A 23020-nucleotide genomic window follows, 5' to 3' on the forward strand; every position below is an offset into this window, starting at 1 on the left:
ATGGATGGATTGTTGGTAATATTCTAGGCATCAACTGAATATACAATAATGACAAATCACTTTGCTCCTGCAAATTTGTTAGATTTATTTCCCATTTTTATTCAGTAGTGTTATATGATACTGTTTTTAACATTGTGCATTTGTACTGAAATTTTACTGTAGGGCCATTGGTTTTAATGGTATGGTGTCAATTCATCATTCTTGTTGCACCGTGCATCAACAATCACTTGTTATCAGTTTGGAGTCCATATTTTTAATCCAGTTTTAATCGAACTTGCAGTATGGTTTTATTTCATCTGGATCTTAGATGTATTCAGTAATGAGGAAGATCCATTGGCAAAAAACTTGTTACCTATCTGGAGTCCATATTTCTAATCCATTTTCACTGAAACTTGCAATATGGGTTTATTTCATCCAGAACATGGATGGATTTAGTAATGAACAAGATCTATTTATATTATTAAGATAATCTTTCAGCCAGTAGACTGTATTTCTGATTCAGTTTTGATAAAACTTTAATAAATATATGAAATTCATTCTCTCATAAGCATTATGAATTGAGTTTGAGTGTACAGCCAGGTTGAACAGTTTTGTGAATACAGGGCTAGTATGGATGGTCATATCCAAATGGATTTTTCACTAAAAGACTTTGTATGATACACACTCGCGCACATCGGAGTCCACAAACATAGACTGCACTATAAGCGAGGCGCAAGTTACCAAGGGACCTCCAAAAATAGAAAAATATTGCTTTGACATTGATAAAATCATAGAGAGTGTGTCGTTAGGGAACTGGGCTGTTTAATGACTGAATTCTCATTTTACAATCACATCGATAATAATTTTTAATAATGCGCTTTTTATAATGAAGTTGTTTGTTATTCTGTTTAAATAACATTTTTTTCAAAATATTCAACATATGAATGATCGTTCCAACTGGTTTGAACAACCGTCACGTGTACACAAAAAATCTGTGTATTACGTCACTGCTTTTTGTTTTCTTGATGAGACTGGTTCCCATAGTGGTGTTTAATAGTATCTTGCCAAATCATTAGTCCATAATTTAGGAACTAGACTAACTGTTGATACACCACCAAACAAGATTCCTTTTTTTAAAAAAACATGTGACATTTTTTTCATGACACGTCTACGTCAAAACTCAATTTTTTATTGTTCAATTGGTACAGTGTTAATGTCATGATTTCAGTGGAAGTAATAATGAAATTTCTTATCATCGCTGAGGATACCTCTAAATGCCAGTTCAAGAATTCTCTGAAACTTGCATGCCCACAATGACCCGTATCTGTGAAATCAGGCTCTATATTTTACAATATATTCATTTCGCTTGGCTGCCTTGTTATCTTTGATCACAGTTATGAAAGAGTCGGTTAAGTTAAGGTGGTCTCTGTTACATACAGAATAACGTTTATTACAGTGTTTGATTGATGAAATGAAGTGAGTTCACCCGACATACGACCGAGGCCGCTAGACTTTAAGTTAGTCTGATTTTTTTGCCTTTTAACTTTTCTTTTATTCCACCTCCTTTTTTTATTATTCAAAAGACATAATTAATGTGATAATACAAAGGAGGCCAGCTTTTAATTCAGTGCACCAATACAACAAATACTTTCGCAAGTCAGTTATCAAAACACGGTCGGCACTTAATTAGGTTCTCAGAGAAACACTAGCGGACATAGCTGTTACGGTAGATTGACCCATTTTACATTTAACTACAAGAGGACACTTTGCATTTATGATGGTTACACTTAAAAGGAACTAATAGATGGAACTAGGACACAAATTTTAATATAAATTACTGCCTCCACTCGGTGTAAGTGACATTTTCATTGAACAAAATTTCCTTACATATCTTTAATTGCGGTGTACTTGGAATGTTGTTTGGAAAGAACATGTAAAAAAATTGTATGAGCTATTTTTAAATTTGATATTTCATAGTGTTGATTAAAATTTCCAGGTCCTATCTACCGTTTTCAACGATAAAACGAGCGATACATCAAAGTTTCCATTACCAATTTTGATCGCGATTTTCTTCAAGTTCAACAAATAGGAATACATTTTTGGGGCATTTTCGGGTTTAAAAAATGGGATCCATGCCTGACACTGCGTTATAAGCAGGTTTGCAAGTTATCAGGGCACAAGTTATCAAGGGAGTGGTGTACTTAGATACCTTACATGAAAATCATTCTTGCTTCGTGTCCAACATAACCACCACAGTGGCAATCTTAAAATCAAAAATCTTGTTACAGCCTTAAATTATGGTCTTAGCAACATGGAGTTTATACTGAAAATTGTATTGGTGTTCTATAAAATAAATGCTTCCAACATGAATGCCACAGTGGCCATTTTTAAGATTTTGTTTGACCGCCTACTTCTCCTGAATGAGACACGAGATATGAGAATATAGGGTTTTCACTAAGAGATTACTTATGTAGGTGGTCCTGAAAGAAAATGGTGCCAATATCATGACCTACATGGCCACCATAGTTTCCACTGTAAAAATATTACTAAACCCTCTGACGAAAACATCATTTCAACATGGGGATTTCATTAAAAGACTTTTTATGATCTGCAGATAGTTCTAAATAAAATTAGAGCCATCCTGATGTCCAGCATGGCCATCATGGCTGTGTTATTGCTACTACTTCAGAGTAGATGGTCATAAGGTTTTCACTAAAATCCTTATATAGATGGTCCTTGTGAAGATGGTGTGGATATAGAGTCCAATATTGCTATCATTGTTGCCATCTTGAAAATTTAAATATCTTTACTTCTCCTGTATGGATGGTCATGTTAAAATAGGCAACAAAAATTGCTTTAAATCTGAAATCTAAAATCTCAAAAATATCCAGTTTCAGAAAATATGTGGTTCCTTTTGTGTGTCATAGTTTTGCAATAGATTACACTTCAATTATATATATATATATATATATATATATATATATATATATATATATATATATATATATATATATATATATATATATATATATATTCACTTGCAAGTCAGGTCTAGTTGGAAACAACAACATAGACTCTATTCTGCCATCACAATGCACTGGTAGATCATGGTCTGTGGTGTTTCTACTGGTTATTCCAGACAGACTGCATCGACCCAGATCAGCAAAGGCATTATATTTGCAATGGGATCCAATTTATAAATAAGAATAGATGGTACCTCTTGAATAAAAGTGTGTTCACATTTACTGTATATTTGTATCCATGATTCCTATCGTACTGTTTAAATTATCATCTGTATTCACTTATACGCTGAGTTAAAATATAGACTACACAGACCCAGATCTGCTGTCATATAATGTGCCAGCAGATTTGGGTCTTGACAGATTGTTAGGTGTAAGCAGTAGAACAAACAACACAGACCCTGATCTGCCAGTGCATCAGGTAATGGCAGATCAGGGTCTGTGTTGTTTGCAGTTGGATTCAACTTATAAATGAGTATTTATGGTAGGTATTTTTCCTTTAACTGTTATTATTTTTGTCTTGTTGTCATGTTTACATATGTAGATAGCAAGATAGAAGTTTTATTTCCAACTAATATCATTGTCAGAAATGTTTGTTAGGACTGTATAGATTGCACAGACATAACAGGACTTTGTGGATATAAATATCTTTGCTTGTATTATCCTTCTGATGTGTGTCAGAAATTCATTTTAACTGAAAGTGGTAACAAATATCTTTTTCTTCACAGATTTCCAGCCTCCTGGGGCAAAAGTTGAAGTTCTAGTTCCAAAAGATGGCAATACCAAGAAAGTGTATGTGTCATGGAATGTAACATCAAGGCTTGACCCGAGTAAAGTGGAAGCTACAGTCTTCTGGTGCAAAAAGTTGGTGGGAGGTATTTGTGAGGTAATATGTAAGATCTTCTTGCAGGTATACTATGAATTCATTCTTGTGCCTAGCATAAGCTGGTGGTCTACATTTTGATGATGATAAACCATCATAGAATTCCTCTCCAGCATAAGCTGGCGGTCTACATTTTGATGGTGATAAACCATCATAGAATTCCACTCCAGCATAAGCTGATGGTCTACATTTTGATGGTGATAAACCATCATAGAATTCCACTCCAGCATAAGCTGATGGTTTACATTTTGATGGTGATAAACCATCATAGAATTCCACTCCAGCATAAGCTGGCGGTCTACATTTTGATGGTGATAAACCATCATAGAATTCCACTCCAGCATAAGCTGGCGGTCTACATTTTGATGGTGATAAATCATCATAGAATTCCACTCCAGCATAAGCTGGTGGTCTACATTTTGATGGTGATAAACCATCATAGAATTCCACTCCAGCGTAAGCTGATGGTTTACATTTTGATGGTGATAAACCATCATAGAATTCCACTCCAGCGTAAGCTGATGGTTTACATTTTGATGGTGATAAACCATCATAGAATTCCACTCCAGCATAAGCTGGTGGTCTACATTTTGATGGTGATAAACCATCATAGAATTCCACTCCAGCGTAAGCTGATGGTTTACATTTTGATGGTGATAAACCTTCATAGAATTCCACTCAAGCATAAGCTGGTGGTCTACATTTTGATGGTGATAAACCATCATAGAATTCCACTCCTGCATAAGCTGGTGGTCTACATTTTGATGGTGATAAACCATCATAGAATTTCACTCCAGCAGAAGCTGATGGTTTACATTTTGATGATGATAAACCATCATAGAATTTCACTCCAGCATAAGCTGGTGGTCTACATTTTGATGACGATAAACCATCATAGAATTCCACTCCTGCATAAGCTAATGGTCTTCATTATGGTGGTGTTAGGCACAGACCAAAGAATTCAACTCAAGATGTAAAATTTCTGATGTCTACTGAATTGTCCAAAAACTGTAAAGGTGACTGGAGGAGGTAGGGGCTCTTTTTACTGCTAGTTTAAAACTGATTAAAATGCCAAGATTTGGTGCCATATCAAGTATGCTTGTTTGTCTTAGCAGGTTAAGCAAGAAAATATCACTGCCATTTGAATTTAATTTTTCTATATATAAAAAGTTTAAATATTTCATTATTTAAAATAAGTACTGATATAAATAATAGAAGAAATTATCATCAGTTGTTTTGTTCAGAAATCTCATTTTTGCCCCCAGTTAGAAATGTTTCATTGGTTCAGAGCTGGAGGTGTGTATCACCAGCTAGGTGCAATATAATATGTATCATGATACTTGTGTTGCAATATGATCTGTATCACAATATATACCATAATATACATTTTTTCATGTTTCAAGACTTTTGCATTATAGGTACAACTGATTATTTATTTGTCAACTTGTTACAATAAATGTTACTGCGGTGAAAAATTTAAACATGCATATTAAAAGTTTAATAAATGAAAGTTCCATAACACATATCCTGATCCGAAGAAAATTCTTTTCTAATTTGCCTATTCAAAACCCTTCTGCTACATATTCACTTAAACAAATATATGCTACAGTGAAGTCATCTTATTAAGATTTAAAGTTTACTCTATTCTTTTGTGATAAAATTAAACACTATAGTAAACACACAGCTAAATGAACTTTAACATTTAATAGTGATAAAAACAAAGCAAACACTTGCTACCTTTTTCAAAAGTAGAAAAAAATTATTATTTATTCTTAATCTAGAATTTTTAATTTAGTACCTGATTGAAAAACTTGACAAGTATCATGCATATTTAAAACTGGCTATGAGCACATTCTTCTTGCGAATATCTCATTTACTCAGTGCTTCAGTTATAACCTTCCCTGTGTTCTCATCCATGCCACTTTTGTCAGTCTACTGGACTTAAGTATGAAGGTGATTAAAGTCCAAGCTTGATCAGTGTGATGTCAAGTAATGGTACTGTAAAATTCCGTGCACCAGAAGGTCAAAGAATTTGTTCTGACGGTCAGAGAATCAGTTGTAATAGCAGCATATAAAGCAAACTTCAGCTCAGCCAACATACTTTCTGTTATGTTCCTGTACATTGTAGTAAAATCAATCACCGAAAAATGAGTTATGCTGGGTGTGCTATACTCGGGCTCCAGAAGATTCACCATATATCATTAAGCCTTGTTCTCTTCAACCGAGAATGGATGCAGATCCAATTCAATTACCTTTCCAATGGCTTGAGTAATTTCCAGGATTTCTGGAACTAAAATAGGTCTTAGAGACTTGGAAAGTGTTGGATGGTTTTGGATCACTGACATTATAGAGTTAGAAATGGAGTGGATGATGTGGATGGTGTACTTTGTACTGGATGGTGTCTACACATGTGAATCTTCATATTAGTGGTGTTGCCACTGTATTTTAACAATGTGTTGCAATGCATGCAAATGACAGATTATTTATCACCCTTTTTTAAACCAAGATGTCTCGAAACAGGTGATTTAAATGCTGTCAATGCAGTATCCCATTCACCTCTACCATGTTGTGCTTGGGTGTGCATGAGTCTAAATGAATAACAATTTGTATATTACATTAAATAAATTTGGGCAAAATTAGAAGTTTATATTTTAAATTAAAATATTTATCAAATTCTATTCTTAAAGCCTTTGCTGATGTTCAGACATAGATAGTTAAATGCAAGTATACAATAGGTATGAGGATCAATAAATAATCTGTTAAAATTGCTTAGTACTGTAGTATAAACCAAAAGTGATATGTACCACAATTGCAATGCTGTTGAAAGGAAACAGTGTTCAGGTAAAATGTTATCCAAGTAGAGCAGAGTAAAAAGCAGTCTTCTTTTTTTTTTTTTTCTTCTTTTTTTTCTTGGATCTTTACTCACAGTTTGATTCATATATCCAGAAAAGAATCATGTATATTGAGAGCTTCATTCAGTCATTACATGTCTGTTCTAAGCTGAATGTGTTTAAAATCATTGAAGCTATCACCAGTCTATCATCTACACCTGTGAGTAATATTCAGTGGACACTCTGGTGGTGTTTGAATAAAATTGTCTCTGTAGGAGCATTCGGTTGTCTTAGGAGATTAGTGTTGAAATTGGGAACAATTTTCAAATCTACTGTTGTGCTTTGTCATATTTTTATTTTGTCAATGATGTGCATCAAGCAAAGGTAGATTCCAGCATTCACTATGCTCCAATGACATTAATAGCCAGATAAAGGGAGGCAAAGTAAATAAAGTTTGAAAATTAATGATTGCTCAACTTGCTTTAAAATGAGAAAAAGACATTTGTTCCAGACTTGCACCTTGGAAAACTTTACTTGTCTGACTTCAAAAATGTTTAGTCCAGATGAAGCTATGTGATTTGATCAGTCCCATACTCCTTGATAGAAAATCATATCAATTGAGTTTTCACCTGAAGATTTCTTATGGTCTCAGTAGTATGTCACACGGGTCATGTATGCATTCATCACTAATTCAGTAATGGGTGTCATTTTTTAGAGATTTGATTATATATACCTTTAAGTGGCAAGTATTCACTTCATTTGGATTAATATATATCCAAATTCCATTGGAAGGTCATTGTATGCATATGGCAAAATCATTGTTAAAGTACTTTTACATTTTCTGACAAAATGAACCTAAAGGTGCAATCTAGTACAATCCGGACTGAATGGTGCATGCTGTTATGTCACAATGAAAGCTATGCATATTGATAAACATAATCGTACTACCCTCGATTGTGACGATTCTGCTTGACATGCTCTTATTTTGACCCAAGTTTAGTAAATGCCGCCATTGTAAAAGTCCAAAGCGATTGATAATTTTCATCTGGAAGTTTCTTGGTGACAGGTAAGGTGGATAGCATTCAATAATCAGGATCGAATAGATTTTGGTTAAAGAAAATAAGTGTTAAATTTTAAAAGAACAATTTATATTTAATTTAAATTGAGTGACTTGTGCTATAGGTGATTCTAAATCAGAATGGTCCTGATCTGATAGTCAGTGTTGTCACCATGGCTGCCATTTTGAAAATTTTTGTTATTGCTATTCCTTTTGAACAAAAAGTCAGATTGACGTGGAGTTTTCACTGTTGGACTTGTTTTGATGTCTAGTTAGTCTTAAACGACTATTGTGTTGATCTGACATTTATTGTGTCCACGACAACGGCAATTTTGAAACTGTTGCTGTCACTACTTCTCCAAGATAGATGATTAAGGGATTCTCACCAGAAAACTTCTTGTCATATCTAGTTGCATCAAAATGAAAATGGTGCCAACGAAAAATCCACTATAGCCACCATGGCTGATCAAATTTTGTTTTCAACCACTTGTCCAGGACAAGAGGTTTTAAAGAATTCATTACCTTTTCACTTGTTCCAAAATTGCAATATCTTGCCAATGTTCAATGAGATGCATTTATTTTAATCCATTTTTAAAACAAAAGAAGTGATGTACAAAATATATTTTTTCAAAAGGGCTTAATTCTTTTTATTTTGTAATTGTCAAGGTATCTTAATATATACACTATTTCTTTATCTGATATTAAAGCCTCAATACTTCTATCAGCAAGAATGGAAAGGAATTTTTGGAATTCAGACATTTCCCAATTTCTTTTCTCAAGACGTGATCACTTGACAGAACAAAGCCTCTTGCTCTGGCTCTGTTCTTATAATTAGCACCAAGTTTAAGACTGTTTTCCTCTATGAGTGCACAGAGTGTTTCCTTATCAGAAAATGGTTTTCCTAATTGGGTTAATGTGTATGCTGCATTAAAGAGAGCTCTCATTTTATATTTGTTTTTCATATCACTCTCATTTAGTTTTAAAATGACCTGTCATTGTGGAGTGTTATCAGCTCTAACCTCAGGGATTTTCAGCACATGATGGCTAGTGTCATGGCTTTATGACATCTAAAACTGTAAAGAGACTTGCTTGGCTAAATTTTCAACCTGTGCCATTTTGCAATATTTTTTGCAAGAACTGCAAAATATCTTTATTTCAGAGTTGATGAATTTGATCCATGGATAATTATCAACCCAATGTGGCTGAACATACCTTTGTATCTTATGTGTTTACTGCCACAGAGTCAGGCTTATGTCCTTTTGGAGGAATAGTTAGGTACCTCTGCTTATAATGATAGTTTTGTAATCTGTACTTGAATAGTATATAATGATAGTCTTGTCCTCTGTAGTAGTCTCATCCTCTGTACTTAAATAGTGTATAATGGTAGTCTTTTCCTCTGTACTTAAATAGTATATAATGATAGTCATGTCCTCTGTAGTAGTCTCATCCTCTGTACTTAAATGGTATATAATAATAGTCTTGTAATCTGTACTTAAATAGTATATAATGATAGTCTTGTAATTTGTACTTAAATAGTATATAATGATAGTCTCATCCTCTGTACTTAAATAGTATATAATGATAGTCTTGTAATCTGTACTTAAATAGTATATAATGATAGTCTTGTAATCTGTAGTAGTCTCATCCTCTGTACTTAAATAGTATATTGTTGTTGTAGTTGTTGTTATAGGGTTTAACACCATTTTTCAGCACAAGATAGGCTATACATGGCGGCCAGTATTAATGGTGGAGGAAGAACCCAGGAAAACCCCAGAAAAAACCACTGACCCACGAGAAGCTACCGGCAAGCTTTCTCACATATACACTTTTGCCAAGCCCGAGACTTGAACCCACGCAGACAGAGTAAATAGTATATAATAATAGTCTTGTAATCTGTACTTAAATAGTGTATAATGATAGTCTTGTCCTCTGTAGTAGTCTCATCCTCTGTACTTAAATAGTGTATAATGATAGTCTTGTCCTCTACTTAAATAGTATATAATGATAGTCTTGTCCTCTATTTAAATAGTATATAATGATAGTCTTGTCCTCTACTTAAATAGTATATAATGATAGTCTTGTCCTCTACTTAAATAGTATATAATGATAGTCTTGTCCTCTGCTTAAATAGTATATAATGATAGTCTTGTCCTCTACTTAAATAGTATATAATGATAGTCTTGTCCTCTACTCAAATAGTATATAATGATAGTCTTGTCCTCTACTTAAATAGTATATAATGATAGTCTTGTCCTCTACTCAAATAGTATATAATAGTCTTGTCCTCTACTTAAATAGTATATAATGATAGTCTTGTCCTCTACTTAAATAGTATATAATGATAGTCTTGTCCTCTACTTAAATAGTATATAATGATAGTCTTGTCATCTACTTAAACATTGTATAAGGATAGTCTTGTCCTCTACTTAAATAGTATATAATAATAGTCTTGTCCTCTACTTAAATAGTATATAATAATAGTCTTGTCCTCTACTTAAATAGTATATAATGATAGTCTTGTCCTCTGCTTAAATAGTATATAATGATAGTCTTGTCCTCTACTTAAATAGTGTATAATGATAGTCTTGTCCTCTACTCAAATAGTATATAATGATAGTCTTGTCCTCTACTCAAATAGTATATAATGATAGTCTTGTCCTCTACTTAAATAGTATATAATGATAGTCTTGTCATCTACTTAAATAGTATATAATAATAGTCTTGTCCTCTACTTAAATAGTATATAATGATAGTCTTGTCCTCTACTTAAATAGTGTATAATGATAGTCTTGTCCTCTACTCAAATAGTATATAATGATAGTCTTGTCCTCTACTTAAATAGTATATAATGATAGTCTTGTCCTCTACTTAAATAGTATATAATGATAGTCTTGTCCTCTACTTAAATAGTATATAATGATAGTCTTGTCATCTACTTAAACATTGTATAAGGATAGTCTTGTCCTCTACTTAAATAGTATATAATGATAGTCTTGTCCTCTACTTAAATAGTATATAATGATAGTCTTGTCATCTGCTTAAACATTGTATAATGATAGTCTTGTCCTCTACTTAAATAGTGTATAATGATAGTCTTGTCCTCTACTCAAATAGTATATAATAATAGTCTTGTCCTCTACTTAAATAGTATATAATGATAGTCTTGTCATCTACTTAAACATTGTATAAGGACAGTCTTGTCCTCTACTTAAATAGTATATAATGATAGTCTTGTCCTCTACTTAAATAGTATATAATGATAGTCTTGTCATCTGCTTAAACATTGTATAATGATAGTCTTGTCCTCTACTTAAATAGTGTATAATGATAGTCTTGTCCTCTACTTAAATAGTATATAATGATAGTCTTGTCCTCTGCTTAAATAGTATATAATGATAGTCTTGTCATCTGCTTAAACATTGTATAATGATAGTCTTGTCCTCTACTTAAATAGTGTATAATGATAGTCTTGTCCTCTACTCAAATAGTATATAATAATAGTCTTGTCCTCTACTTAAATAGTATATAATGATAGTCTTGTCATCTACTTAAACATTGTATAAGGATAGTCTTGTCCTCTACTTAAATAGTATATAATGATAGTCTTGTCCTCTACTTAAATAGTATATAATGATAGTCTTGTCATCTGCTTAAACATTGTATAATGATAGTCTTGTCCTCTACTTAAATAGTGTATAATAATAGTCTTGTCCTCTACTCAAATAGTATATAATAATAGTCTTGTCCTCTACTTAAATAGTATATAATGATAGTCTTGTCATCTACTTAAACATTGTATAAGGACAGTCTTGTCCTCTACTCAAATAGTATATAATGATAGTCTTGTCCTCTACTTAAATAGTATATAATGATAGTCTTGTCCTCTACTCAAATAGTATATAATAATAGTCTTGTCCTCTACTTAAATAGTATATAATGATAGTCTTGTCCTCTACTTAAATAGTATATAATGATAGTCTTGTCCTCTACTTAAATAGTATATAATGATAGTCTTGTCCTCTACTTAAATAGTGTATAATGATAGTCTTGTCATCTACTTAAACATTGTATGAGGATAGTCTTGTCCTCTACTTAAATAGTAAATAATAATAGTCTTGTCCTCTACTTAAATAGTGCATAATGATAGTCTTCTCCTCTGATCTTAAATAGTGTTTAATGGCTCACAGACATTTCAGCCCCAAAGACATGGCATGGACATTTTGACACCAAAGACAATTCGACTTCAGCTTTATTATTGTGTGTATGTGTTGGTCATATAATAGTGCAGCATGGTCAGTGACCTCTTTTGTTCTATAAATAAGATCAGTAAAATTTAGCAAAGATGACTAGGTAAGCTGTTGAAATTTAACACACAATAAAAGCATTGTTGGTGTATGCAATGCAATACATGAGTACTTAAAGTGAAGCTGAACATCAGCAATTTAAATGGTTTAAAAACATGTATGTTTGCTTATGATACATAATTAAAAGAACAAATATGTTGCAATTCTAGTACCATAGAGACTATGACCCTTTTTAACAAATCAATAAAACTCTTTTAAAAAGATAAACTAGCTATACGTATACAAGTAAAGTGTAAGAAACAGAAAGGTATTTAATTGCTTGTGTCATTCATTCCTCATTTAAGGTACAATTAACACAATTCAGTTATTAGTATACCAAAATATATCCAATCGAAATGTCACAATATAAACTTTATCAAATATAAATTAATCCAAAATTTACACACAAGTATACTAAACACCTGTATAAAGTTTACAATACAAATTTGTACTGATTGATAATTTTTTGGCTCTAAATACAAATTTATAGTGTGTGGTACATTTGATTTTCATAGTTTTCTTTACATTCAAATTAGGACGCATTCGTTAGCTTAATAAAAGTGACTTTAATTATACTGTGTTTGCCGGCCTATAAGTCAATGTGGAGTATAATTCGAATCAGCAAATTCGGTAAATTGTCCATCCTTTATCCTTATATAAGCTGATGCTGAGCATAAGATGAGGCCAGATCAATACCTCAGATTTTGTTTATTTCACTTTGTTCCACAGAGCATCGCAAGTTTTATCCTATCTGTAACTCGGTAACATTTCCAGTCAGGATCATTAAATGTAACTAAAAGTACCTAATTTGTTTCACACAAAGTATTGTAAATGTATTATGTACTTTTAGCTACATATAATGACACTGACCTGAAAAGTGTTCGAGTTACAGATAGGACAAAACTTGCAATGCTGTGTGTAATTAATAACTTCTGGTTTCATAAATATTAAAAGTATAACTGTATGCTATTTCAGATTGCCAGCAATAGGGAAATTGCATCATTAATACTAAAATACTTTTTCCATTTGTTTATTTTTGGGGGGGGGAGAGATACAGAGAGAAGGATGCATATGTATTCCATCACATTTTTCTTCTTGAAACTCGTGATCAAAATAAAATATGGTCTGATCTGATGTATATGAGAGAGAGAGTTAAGCTCTTTATGGGTTATTTGTTGTTTTCTTTATACCTTATGGCCCCCTTGTTGTGAAGCTTTTGTCAAAGAGAAAAAACATTAATAAATGAAACAGTAAATGTGAACTATGAAAATACATACCATACTCCTTTAGGGTTTAAATATTCACAATAGTTATATCCATATAGTTTCCATTAGGTTAAATCCCAAGAATAACCATTTTGCATGCTGTCTAATTTTCTTTGCATGCATAATGACCTCTCCATTCCCAACAATTAAGATTTTGTTTAAAGTGCATGTACTCTTCCTGTACTTAGGCAGCAATTGTTTTTGATCTTTGCTCATGCTAGATGTACTTTAAATTGCTGTCAGTTCCATCAGCAAGTTAAAATATGTCACTTACTGAGAAATTTACACTAGTAACCACCTGGCATTTCCTTTCATTATATGGTACAGTATTCATAAAACCCATGGGTAGCTTCATTTTGCTATTGGTAGCCTCACTAATATGATCTGGTCTGCGGAATCTTGACCTCAAACAGGTGTCAGCTTGGAATGACTGAATACAGCCATAGCATATTAAATTAGCATGTAAATACCACTACAAAGCCATGTGATTCTTTTAATAATGGAAGTGGCAAACAAATCTAGAAGGAATTGCTTACTTGGTGGTATTAATTGATAATGGAATATGGTAACTGCACTTGTACATGAGTAAGATCAGTCATCAGGTAAGTTAACAATACAGATTTACAATTGTGAAGACATCTCTAACTCTTGGTCTCTTTCTCTCTTTCTCAATGGAGCAAATGTTTTATTTGATCATTGGGTGCAAGAAAAATAATTGTGATGGAATTTGTCTTTATCATTGGTAATTCATCTTCTAACTTGTATATTCTAATGCACATATATATGTAATCAAATTTAAATGTATATTACAAACAATGTACATTACTGGTACATGCTGTTTTAGCAAAAGTACATCTGATCTATGTTAATTTTTAATACTGCCAATCATGTAATTGTTCAAAATACTCAATGTGGGACCCTTTTTTTTGTTTTGTTGTTGTTGTGGGGTTTAATGCCATTTTTCAGCACACAATAGACTATACATGGCGGCCAGTGTTAATGGTGGAGGAAGAACCCTGGAAAACCCCGGAAAGAACCACCGATCCATGAGAAGCTACTGGCAAGCTTTCTCACATACCCACATTGGCTGAATCTTAGACTCGAACCGCCGCAGACAGAGGTGAGATAGCAGTGATCCGTAACAAAGAGTGCTTTCGGCCACTCGGGGCCCCGGATCCATTATTATTTTTTTCATACACAATCTCTTCCCCAAAATGTAATATTCTTTACACATTATTTTTTGTACTCTTAGCAAATTATTTTCCATTTTAAAACAAATATGATAAAGTGATTCGGGTGACATAATCCATATACAAGTCGATTCAGAGTATAAGACAAACCTAAGATTTTCTGGTAAAAATGTATCATCTTGTAGGCCAGCAAATATGGTAATTAACTGTTGGCATTTTTGGGAAGCGACTTAGCAGTTTGTTTTGATTATGATTATCACAAGTAATAACCTAAGATTAAAGACCTCAGTACTGTCAGCATCTTTAATTGCAGATATCAGTGAATAACCATGTGATTAATGGGAATGACCATTAGCAGTGTGCTAGTTATTGCCTTAAAACATTTTGGCTCTTTTATACCAATTTACAGTGTGTGGTACATTGGATTTCTTTTTCATTCAAATTAGGGTGCATTCATCAGATTAATAAAAGTGACATTAATTATAATTAACTGTTGGTATGTTGGTATCTTTAATTGCAGACATCAGTGAGTAAGCATTTGATTAGTGGGAATAACCATTAGCAGTGTGCTAATTACTGTTTTAAAAATGCATGAAATGGGGTCGAATTGTCCTATGATTGGGGTTGGAATAGCTTGGAGTCAAAATGTCTTGAGATATTTTTTTAGGGTTTAAATGTCATGGGGTCGAAGTGTCTTACTGCCATGTATAATGATAGTCTTGTTGAATTCAGCTGAGTTATAGTTGGAAACCACTGCAGGTAATCACTGGAACTATGCAGGTATTTTTACATACTATAAAAAGTTAATAATGTGCACAATTTACCTGACATGTTCAAATACCGCAAACAGGTTTTATTTTCATACCAGGGACCAGTGTATTGGAAGAAATGTGGCAGTAACAACACATCTACTGATTTGAACACAAGTGACTCACCAGATAAGTATTCATTTGGTGTTTCCCTTGAAACATACACTGAAAATACAGATGATAGAAAAAGCACTGGACTGCAGTGGGAAGATTGCATATATATCAAAGACAAACGTGAGTAGAAATATTTTTAAAAAATGTTCATATGTAAATGGTATAGTCAGGTTGCATATTAGAAATCAGTAATGCATTTAAGGACATTCCCAAATTAAACTTGGGACAGGGGAGGGGCAGAAGGCACTGATCAACAAAAATCCAGAAGTATCAATCACATTTAATTTAAGCATATGGGTTCCACCACCATTAATTTTTGGAACAACCTCTGTAGATCCATATTTGTAAGAAGACATGTTGCTCTTGTAGAATACTAGAGCTCTCACCCATTATAGTACACATAACTATACCATTTTAACATTATTAAAACATAATTATTTGACAAAATTAAATGCACAGGTACTATAAAATTAAATATATTTAATTTACAGTATACAAATAAAACCTGAAATTGTTACTTTATGTTTTACTATCCATTTGTTCATTTCTCCTTCTCTCTACCCTGGACACCACATGCATGCAGTCATAAAAGTTTTGATTATTCACACTATAGTGTAGTTCTGTAAGTTCTGTATATAATGCAGTCTGCAGTTATGGACCCCAAATACTGAATTATTACTAAAGGTTTGACTGGAACTTTGTTTATAAACCTCCCTCACCTCCAGTCACATAAATGCAATCATTGAATTTTCAGTCATTCTGCTTTACCATCATTTGGTAAAGAATTACTTAGCAGTTGTGAACCTTGACTACTGCATACTGCATTGTTGCAAGGGAGAGCTGCAACTTGAAAATTACTTTGTTTTGTATGATTAGGAAAGAATTACTTGAGTAAGAGAAGTGAAATTAATTATATCTTCAGTGCTGTTTTGACAGTTTGTAAAATTACTCTGAGTTTGTATAAATGTTGTGGTTCTTTTTTAATTTTGAATGTATCTGTAGGGCAACACTGCAATGATCTACAATGAAAATTCTTTCAGTTCTTTTGCCTGGAATAAAATACGTTATATTGTTCCTTTGAACACATTGACCTTAAGTATAAAATGTAACTTTGTAACTTAAATGCATATGTATAATAGAGGCATAAAGATTATGTTATGGACATGAAAAGGGAATTTGGAATCCATGTGTAGTCAGTGTTCTTACATGAACAGTTATGGCATGAATGTGAAAAGGGAATTTGGAATCCATGTGTGGTCAGTGTTGTTACATGAACAGTTATGGCATGAATGTGAAAAGGGAATTTGGAATCCATGTGTGGTCAGTGTTGTTACATGAACAGTTATGGCATGAATGTGAAAAGGGAATTTGGAATCCATGTGTGGTCAGTGTTGTTACATGAACAGTTATGGCATGAATGTGAAAAGGGAATTTGGAATCCATGTGTGGTCAGTGTTGTTACATGAACAGTTATGGCATGAATGTGAAAAGGGAATTTGGAATCTATGTGTAGTCAGTGTTCTTACATGAACAGTTATGGCATGAATGTGAAAAGGGAATTTGGAATCTATGTGTGGTCAGTGTTGTTACATGAACAGTTATGGCATGAATGTGAAAAGGGAATTTGGAATCCATGTGTGGTCAGTGTTGTTACATGAACAGTTATGGCATGAATGTGAAAAGGGAATTTGGAATCCATGTGTGGTCAGTGTTGTTACATGAACAGTTATGGCATGAATGTGAAAAGGGAATTTGGAATCTATGTGTAGTCAGTGTTCTTACATGAACAGTTATGGCATGAATGTGAAAAGGGAATTTGGAATCTATGTGTGGTCAGTGTTGTTACATGAACAGTTATGGCATGAATGTGAAAAGGGAATTTGGAATCCATGTGTGGTCAGTGTTGTTACATGAACAGTTATGGCATGAATGTGAAAAGGGAATTTGGAATCCATGTGTGGTCAGTGTTGTTACATGAACAGTTATGGCATGAATGTGAAAAGGGAATTTGGAATCCATGTGTGGTCAGTGTTGTTACATGAACAGTTATGGCATGAATGTGAAAAGGGAATTTGGAATCCATGTGTGGTCAGTGTTCTTACATGAACAGTTATGGCATGAATGTGAAAAGGGAATTTGGAATCTATGTGTAGTCAGTGTTCTTACATGAACAGTTATGGCATGAATGTGAAAAGGGAATTTGGAATCCATGTGTGGTCAGTGTTGTTACATGAACAGTTATGGCATGAATGTGAAAAGGGAATTTGGAATCTATGTGTAGTCAGTGTTGTTACATGAACAGTTATGGCATGAATGTGAAAAGGGAATTTGGAATCTATGTGTGGTCAGTGTTGTTACATGAACAGTTATGGCATGAATGTGAAAAGGGAATTTGGAATCCATGTGTGGTCAGTGTTGTTACATGAACAGTTATGGCATGAATGTGAAAAGGGAATTTGGAATCCATGTGTGGTCAGTGTTGTTACATGAACAGTTATGGCATGAATGTGAAAAGGGAATTTGGAATCTATGTGTAGTCAGTGTTGTTACATGAACAGTTATGGCATGAATGTGAAAAGGGAATTTGGAATCTATGTGTGGTCAGTGTTGTTACATGAACAGTTATGGCATGAATGTGAAAAGGGAATTTGGAATCCATGTGTGGTCAGTGTTGTTACATGAACAGTTATGGCATGAATGTGAAAAGGGAATTTGGAATCCATGTGTGGTCAGTGTTGTTACATGAACAGTTATGGCATGAATGTGAAAAGGGAATTTGGAATCCATGTGTGGTCAGTGTTGTTACATGAACAGTTATGGCATGAATGTGAAAAGGGAATTTGGAATCCATGTGTGGTCAGTGTTGTTACATGAACAGTTATGGCATGAATGTGAAAAGGGAATTTGGAATCTATGTGTAGTCAGTGTTCTTACATGAACAGTTATGGCATGAATGTGAAAAGGGAATTTGGAATCTATGTGTGGTCAGTGTTGTTACATGAACAGTTATGGCATGAATGTGAAAAGGGAATTTGGAATCCATGTGTGGTCAGTGTTGTTACATGAACAGTTATGGCATGAATGTGAAAAGGGAATTTGGAATCCATGTGTGGTCAGTGTTGTTACATGAACAGTTATGGCATGAATGTGAAAAGGGAATTTGGAATCCATGTGTGGTCAGTGTTGTTACATGAACAGTTATGGCATGAATGTGAAAAGGGAATTTGGAATCCATGTGTGGTCAGTGTTGTTACATGAACAGTTATGGCATGAATGTGAAAAGGGAATTTGGAATCCATGTGTGGTCAGTGTTGTTACATGAACAGTTATGGCATGAATGTGAAAAGGGAATTTGGAATCCATGTGTGGTCAGTGTTGTTACATGAACAGTTATGGCATGAATGTGAAAAGGGAATTTGGAATCCATGTGTGGTCAGTGTTGTTACATGAACAGTTATGGCATGAATGTGAAAAGGGAATTTGGAATCTATGTGTGGTCAGTGTTGTTACATGAACAGTTATGGCATGAATGTGAAAAGGGAATTTGGAATCCATGTGTGGTCAGTGTTGTTACATGAACAGTTATGGCATGAATGTGAAAAGGGAATTTGGAATCCATGTGTGGTCAGTGTTGTTACATGAACAGTTATGGCATGAATGTGAAAAGGGAATTTGGAATCCATGTGTGGTCAGTGTTGTTACATGAACAGTTATGGCATGAATGTGAAAAGGGAATTTGGAATCCATGTGTGGTCAGTGTTGTTACATGAACAGTTATGGCATGAATGTGAAAAGGGAATTTGGAATCCATGTGTGGTCAGTGTTGTTACATGAACAGTTATGGCATGAATGTGAAAAGGGAATTTGGAATCCATGTGTGGTCAGTGTTGTTACATGAACAGTTATGGCATGAATGTGAAAAGGGAATTTGGAATCCATGTGTGGTCAGTGTTGTTACATGAACAGTTATGGCATGAATGTGAAAAGGGAATTTGGAATCCATGTGTGGTCAGTGTTGTTACATGAACAGTTATGGCATGAATGTGAAAAGGGAATTTGGAATCCATGTGTGGTCAGTGTTGTTACATGAACAGTTATGGCATGAATGTGAAAAGGGAATTTGGAATCCATGTGTGGTCAGTGTTGTTACATGAACAGTTATGGCATGAATGTGAAAAGGGAATTTGGAATCCATGTGTGGTCAGTGTTGTTACATGAACAGTTATGGCATGAATGTGAAAAGGGAATTTGGAATCCATGTGTGGTCAGTGTTGTTACATGAACAGTTATGGCATGAATGTGAAAAGGGAATTTGGAATCCATGTGTGGTCAGTGTTGTTACATGAACAGTTATGGCATGAATGTGAAAAGGGAATTTGGAATCTATGTGTGGTCAGTGTTGTTACATGAACAGTTATGGCATGAATGTGAAAAGGGAATTTGGAATCCATGTGTGGTCAGTGTTGTTACATGAACAGTTATGGCATGAATGTGAAAAGGGAATTTGGAATCCATGTGTGGTCAGTGTTGTTACATGAACAGTTATGGCATGAATGTGAAAAGGGAATTTGGAATCCATGTGTGGTCAGTGTTGTTACATGAACAGTTATGGCATGAATGTGAAAAGGGAATTTGGAATCCATGTGTGGTCAGTGTTGTTACATGAACAGTTATGGCATGAATGTGAAAAGGGAATTTGGAATCCATGTGTGGTCAGTGTTGTTACATGAACAGTTATGGCATGAATGTGAAAAGGGAATTTGGAATCTATGTGTGGTCAGTGTTGTTACATGAACAGTTATGGCATGAATGTGAAAAGGGAATTTGGAATCCATGTGTGGTCAGTGTTCTTACATGAACAGTTATGGCATGAATGTGAAAAGGGAATTTGGAATCCATGTGTGGTCAGTGTTCTTACATGAACAGTTATGGCATGAATGTGAAAAGGGAATTTGGAATCCATGTGTGGTCAGTGTTCTTACATGAACAGTTATGGCATGAATGTGAAAAGGGAATTTGGAATCCATGTGTGGTCAGTGTTGTTACATGAACAGTTATGGCATGAATGTGAAAAGGGAATTTGGAATCTATGTGTAGTCAGTGTTCTTACATGAACAGTTATGACATGAATAGGAAATGGAAATTTTGAAACATGAATCTGTGCTCAAATGTCACATGCTATTCCAAATGTTTGAGTACAGCTGATGTCACAAAAGGTCCACATGGCGAACCAAATTACAAAAGCTAAATAAATAACACTCCATCATTCACATTGGTTGGGATAGGGGAATTTCACCTGTGGGTCAGAATGTTTTGACAGGAAATTAATTGTTAAACTCATGCAATCACATTATGGTGTCTTAATGATGGCATTTCTCATGCCCCACACAATGCATATGATGGATTCTTTCTATTTTATTTCAAACCATGCCTGGATTTCATAGGCACAGCTTAAATAAGGACATGAAAAAGTTAATATTGTGCACAAATTTACAGTCTTTGCAGTTTACAGTTGAATGCAACTTTTAAGTGAATATCTACTAGATTTGCTGTCAAAATGTTTTTTTCTTTCTTCTCAATATTAAAAACCTTCATGAAAACAAATGCAGATGTTCATGACATCAAAGCTTAATGACATGATCTATGGCATTATAAGTGCATGCCTATACCACACAAAACCATCACATAGGCAAACTCTATCACATATGGCTGTCACAGAGGCAAACTGTATCACACAGGCTTTTGTCACACAGGTAAACTGTATCACACATGAGAATGAGAAAATATAATACTGCAATAAGGATTTCTGCATTAAAGATTTCAAATCAAATTAGTATTTAAGGAAAGTAGATATTTCATTATCAGGTTATTTAAGACTGTTGACAGGCATTAAACTAGGGGACAGTTTAATATTGTCATTGAACTGATGGTCTCTGTTGTAAGCAAATGCTCTGATCATTTCAAATCTTTTGTGGACATAAATGTTGCTTGTTGTTGTGGGCTTAACACCAAGTTTTAGCACATGATAGCTATATAGTATATTTGGTGGAGGAATAACCTGGGGAAACTCAAGAAAGAACCACCAACCCACAGGAAGCAAATAGCCAGGTTTCTCACACACCCTTTGTTGGTTTAGCCTTACACAAAGCCATATGGATGGTAGTCAGTAGTCAGATGTCATTGATCTGTAAAGGCAAGCACTTTAGACCACTTGGCCAACCAGAGCTGTGCAATAAATATATAAATAGTTACATAGTACTAAATCACTTTTCTGTTCATCAACTGTAGCACATATTATTTTTATTATTGTAATTATACTTTTAAATGATTATTGACAAAGAAATTAAACCAGTTACCAAAAAGAAAGAAAGAAAGCAATTAAGTTTAGTAAACCTGATGCCATGATATTTTCTCTGATGCCAACAGAGCCAGACACGTCACCAAAGCTTTCCTTGATCTCAACTTCGGAGGACAAGACCTTATCAGTACGTTGGACCAGACTGACTTGTGAGCCGAATTCTCCATTCATCATCAAGTACACAGTCTACTACTGCAAAACTCAGGAGAAGAAATGTAAAGGTTAGTTTAGTCCTCTATTATATGAATTATTCTTTTTCTTTCTTCGGCATTGTATGGGTGTAATCCTGACAGGACCATTGGAAGAAGATAAGTAGAACCAATATAGGCCTAGATTTTGTAAATAATTATCTTTCTTTTATTTCATTGGTACCAATCAACTTAATTTGTGGTCATGTAATCTTTTGTACAGATCTCTTGGCTCATACCATAAACCATAATGAAAACTCTTGATATCTACATTTTGTATAATTAATTATATTTTGAAGTTTTGTTATTGTTATTGTTATTATTGTTATTGTGGGGTTTAGCGCCATTTTTCAGCACACGATAGGCTATACATGGCGGCCAGTATTAATGGTGGAGGAAGAACCCAGGAAAACCCCGGAAAGAACCACCGACCCACGAGAAGCTACTGGCAAGCTTTCTCACATACCTACATTGGCTGAATCCTAGACTCGAACCACCGCAGACAGAGGTGAGATGGCATTGATCCGTAACGAAGAGCGCTTTAGACCACTCGGCCACTCGGGGCCCCTTGAAGTTTTGTACTTAAGTACAAAATAATAGATATGACATTTTAATTGTTATCAGCAATGGGTACCCAGACCTACAACTATCTAAAACCTCTCATAGGGTTGAATGCAGATATGAACAAATTGCACTTGCAGGTTGAAATTCCACTGTTCAACTTTTTGAATAAATCAATTCAGACATGAGTCCATTCCAATAAAATATACAATGTCCTGAAAAGATATTGCACAACAGGTATGTGATTAAAATATTTACAACTGTTGAAGCCTCTCACCGACATATGGAGTCTATTTTCCAGTCAGTTTATCTAGAAGCTGTCTAACATATAGTCTCTCCAGGTTTAGGGAATGTATCCCCCTCCACCTGCTACTTGATCTTCTTATAAGGGAGTTATGATTAGGTATTGTATTTGAAGAAGT

General features: G+C 34.1%; 1 protein-coding gene across 13 annotated transcripts in view; it reads left to right on the plus strand.

The window, feature by feature from the left end:
• Positions 1–23020, plus strand: part of LOC149807275 (uncharacterized) — a 181209-nt gene that overhangs the window by 105851 nt on the left and 52338 nt on the right. For all 13 annotated transcript variants that reach the window (XR_016422200.1, XM_089964394.1, XM_089964370.1 and 10 more), the window contains 3 exons: positions 3728–3885; positions 15437–15611; positions 21918–22070. Coding sequence is in view for 12 of the 13 variants with exons in the window: in XM_089964394.1 (XP_089820520.1) it covers positions 3728–3885; positions 15437–15611; positions 21918–22070 (486 nt within the window). In the remaining variant the exon portion in view is untranslated. The remainder of the gene's footprint in view (positions 1–3727; positions 3886–15436; positions 15612–21917; positions 22071–23020) is intronic.

This window comes from Sinohyriopsis cumingii, chromosome 1 (genome assembly GCF_028554795.1).
Source record: "Sinohyriopsis cumingii isolate HCF-2022 chromosome 1, ASM2855479v2, whole genome shotgun sequence".
NCBI classification, from domain to species: domain Eukaryota; kingdom Metazoa; phylum Mollusca; class Bivalvia; order Unionida; family Unionidae; genus Sinohyriopsis; species Sinohyriopsis cumingii.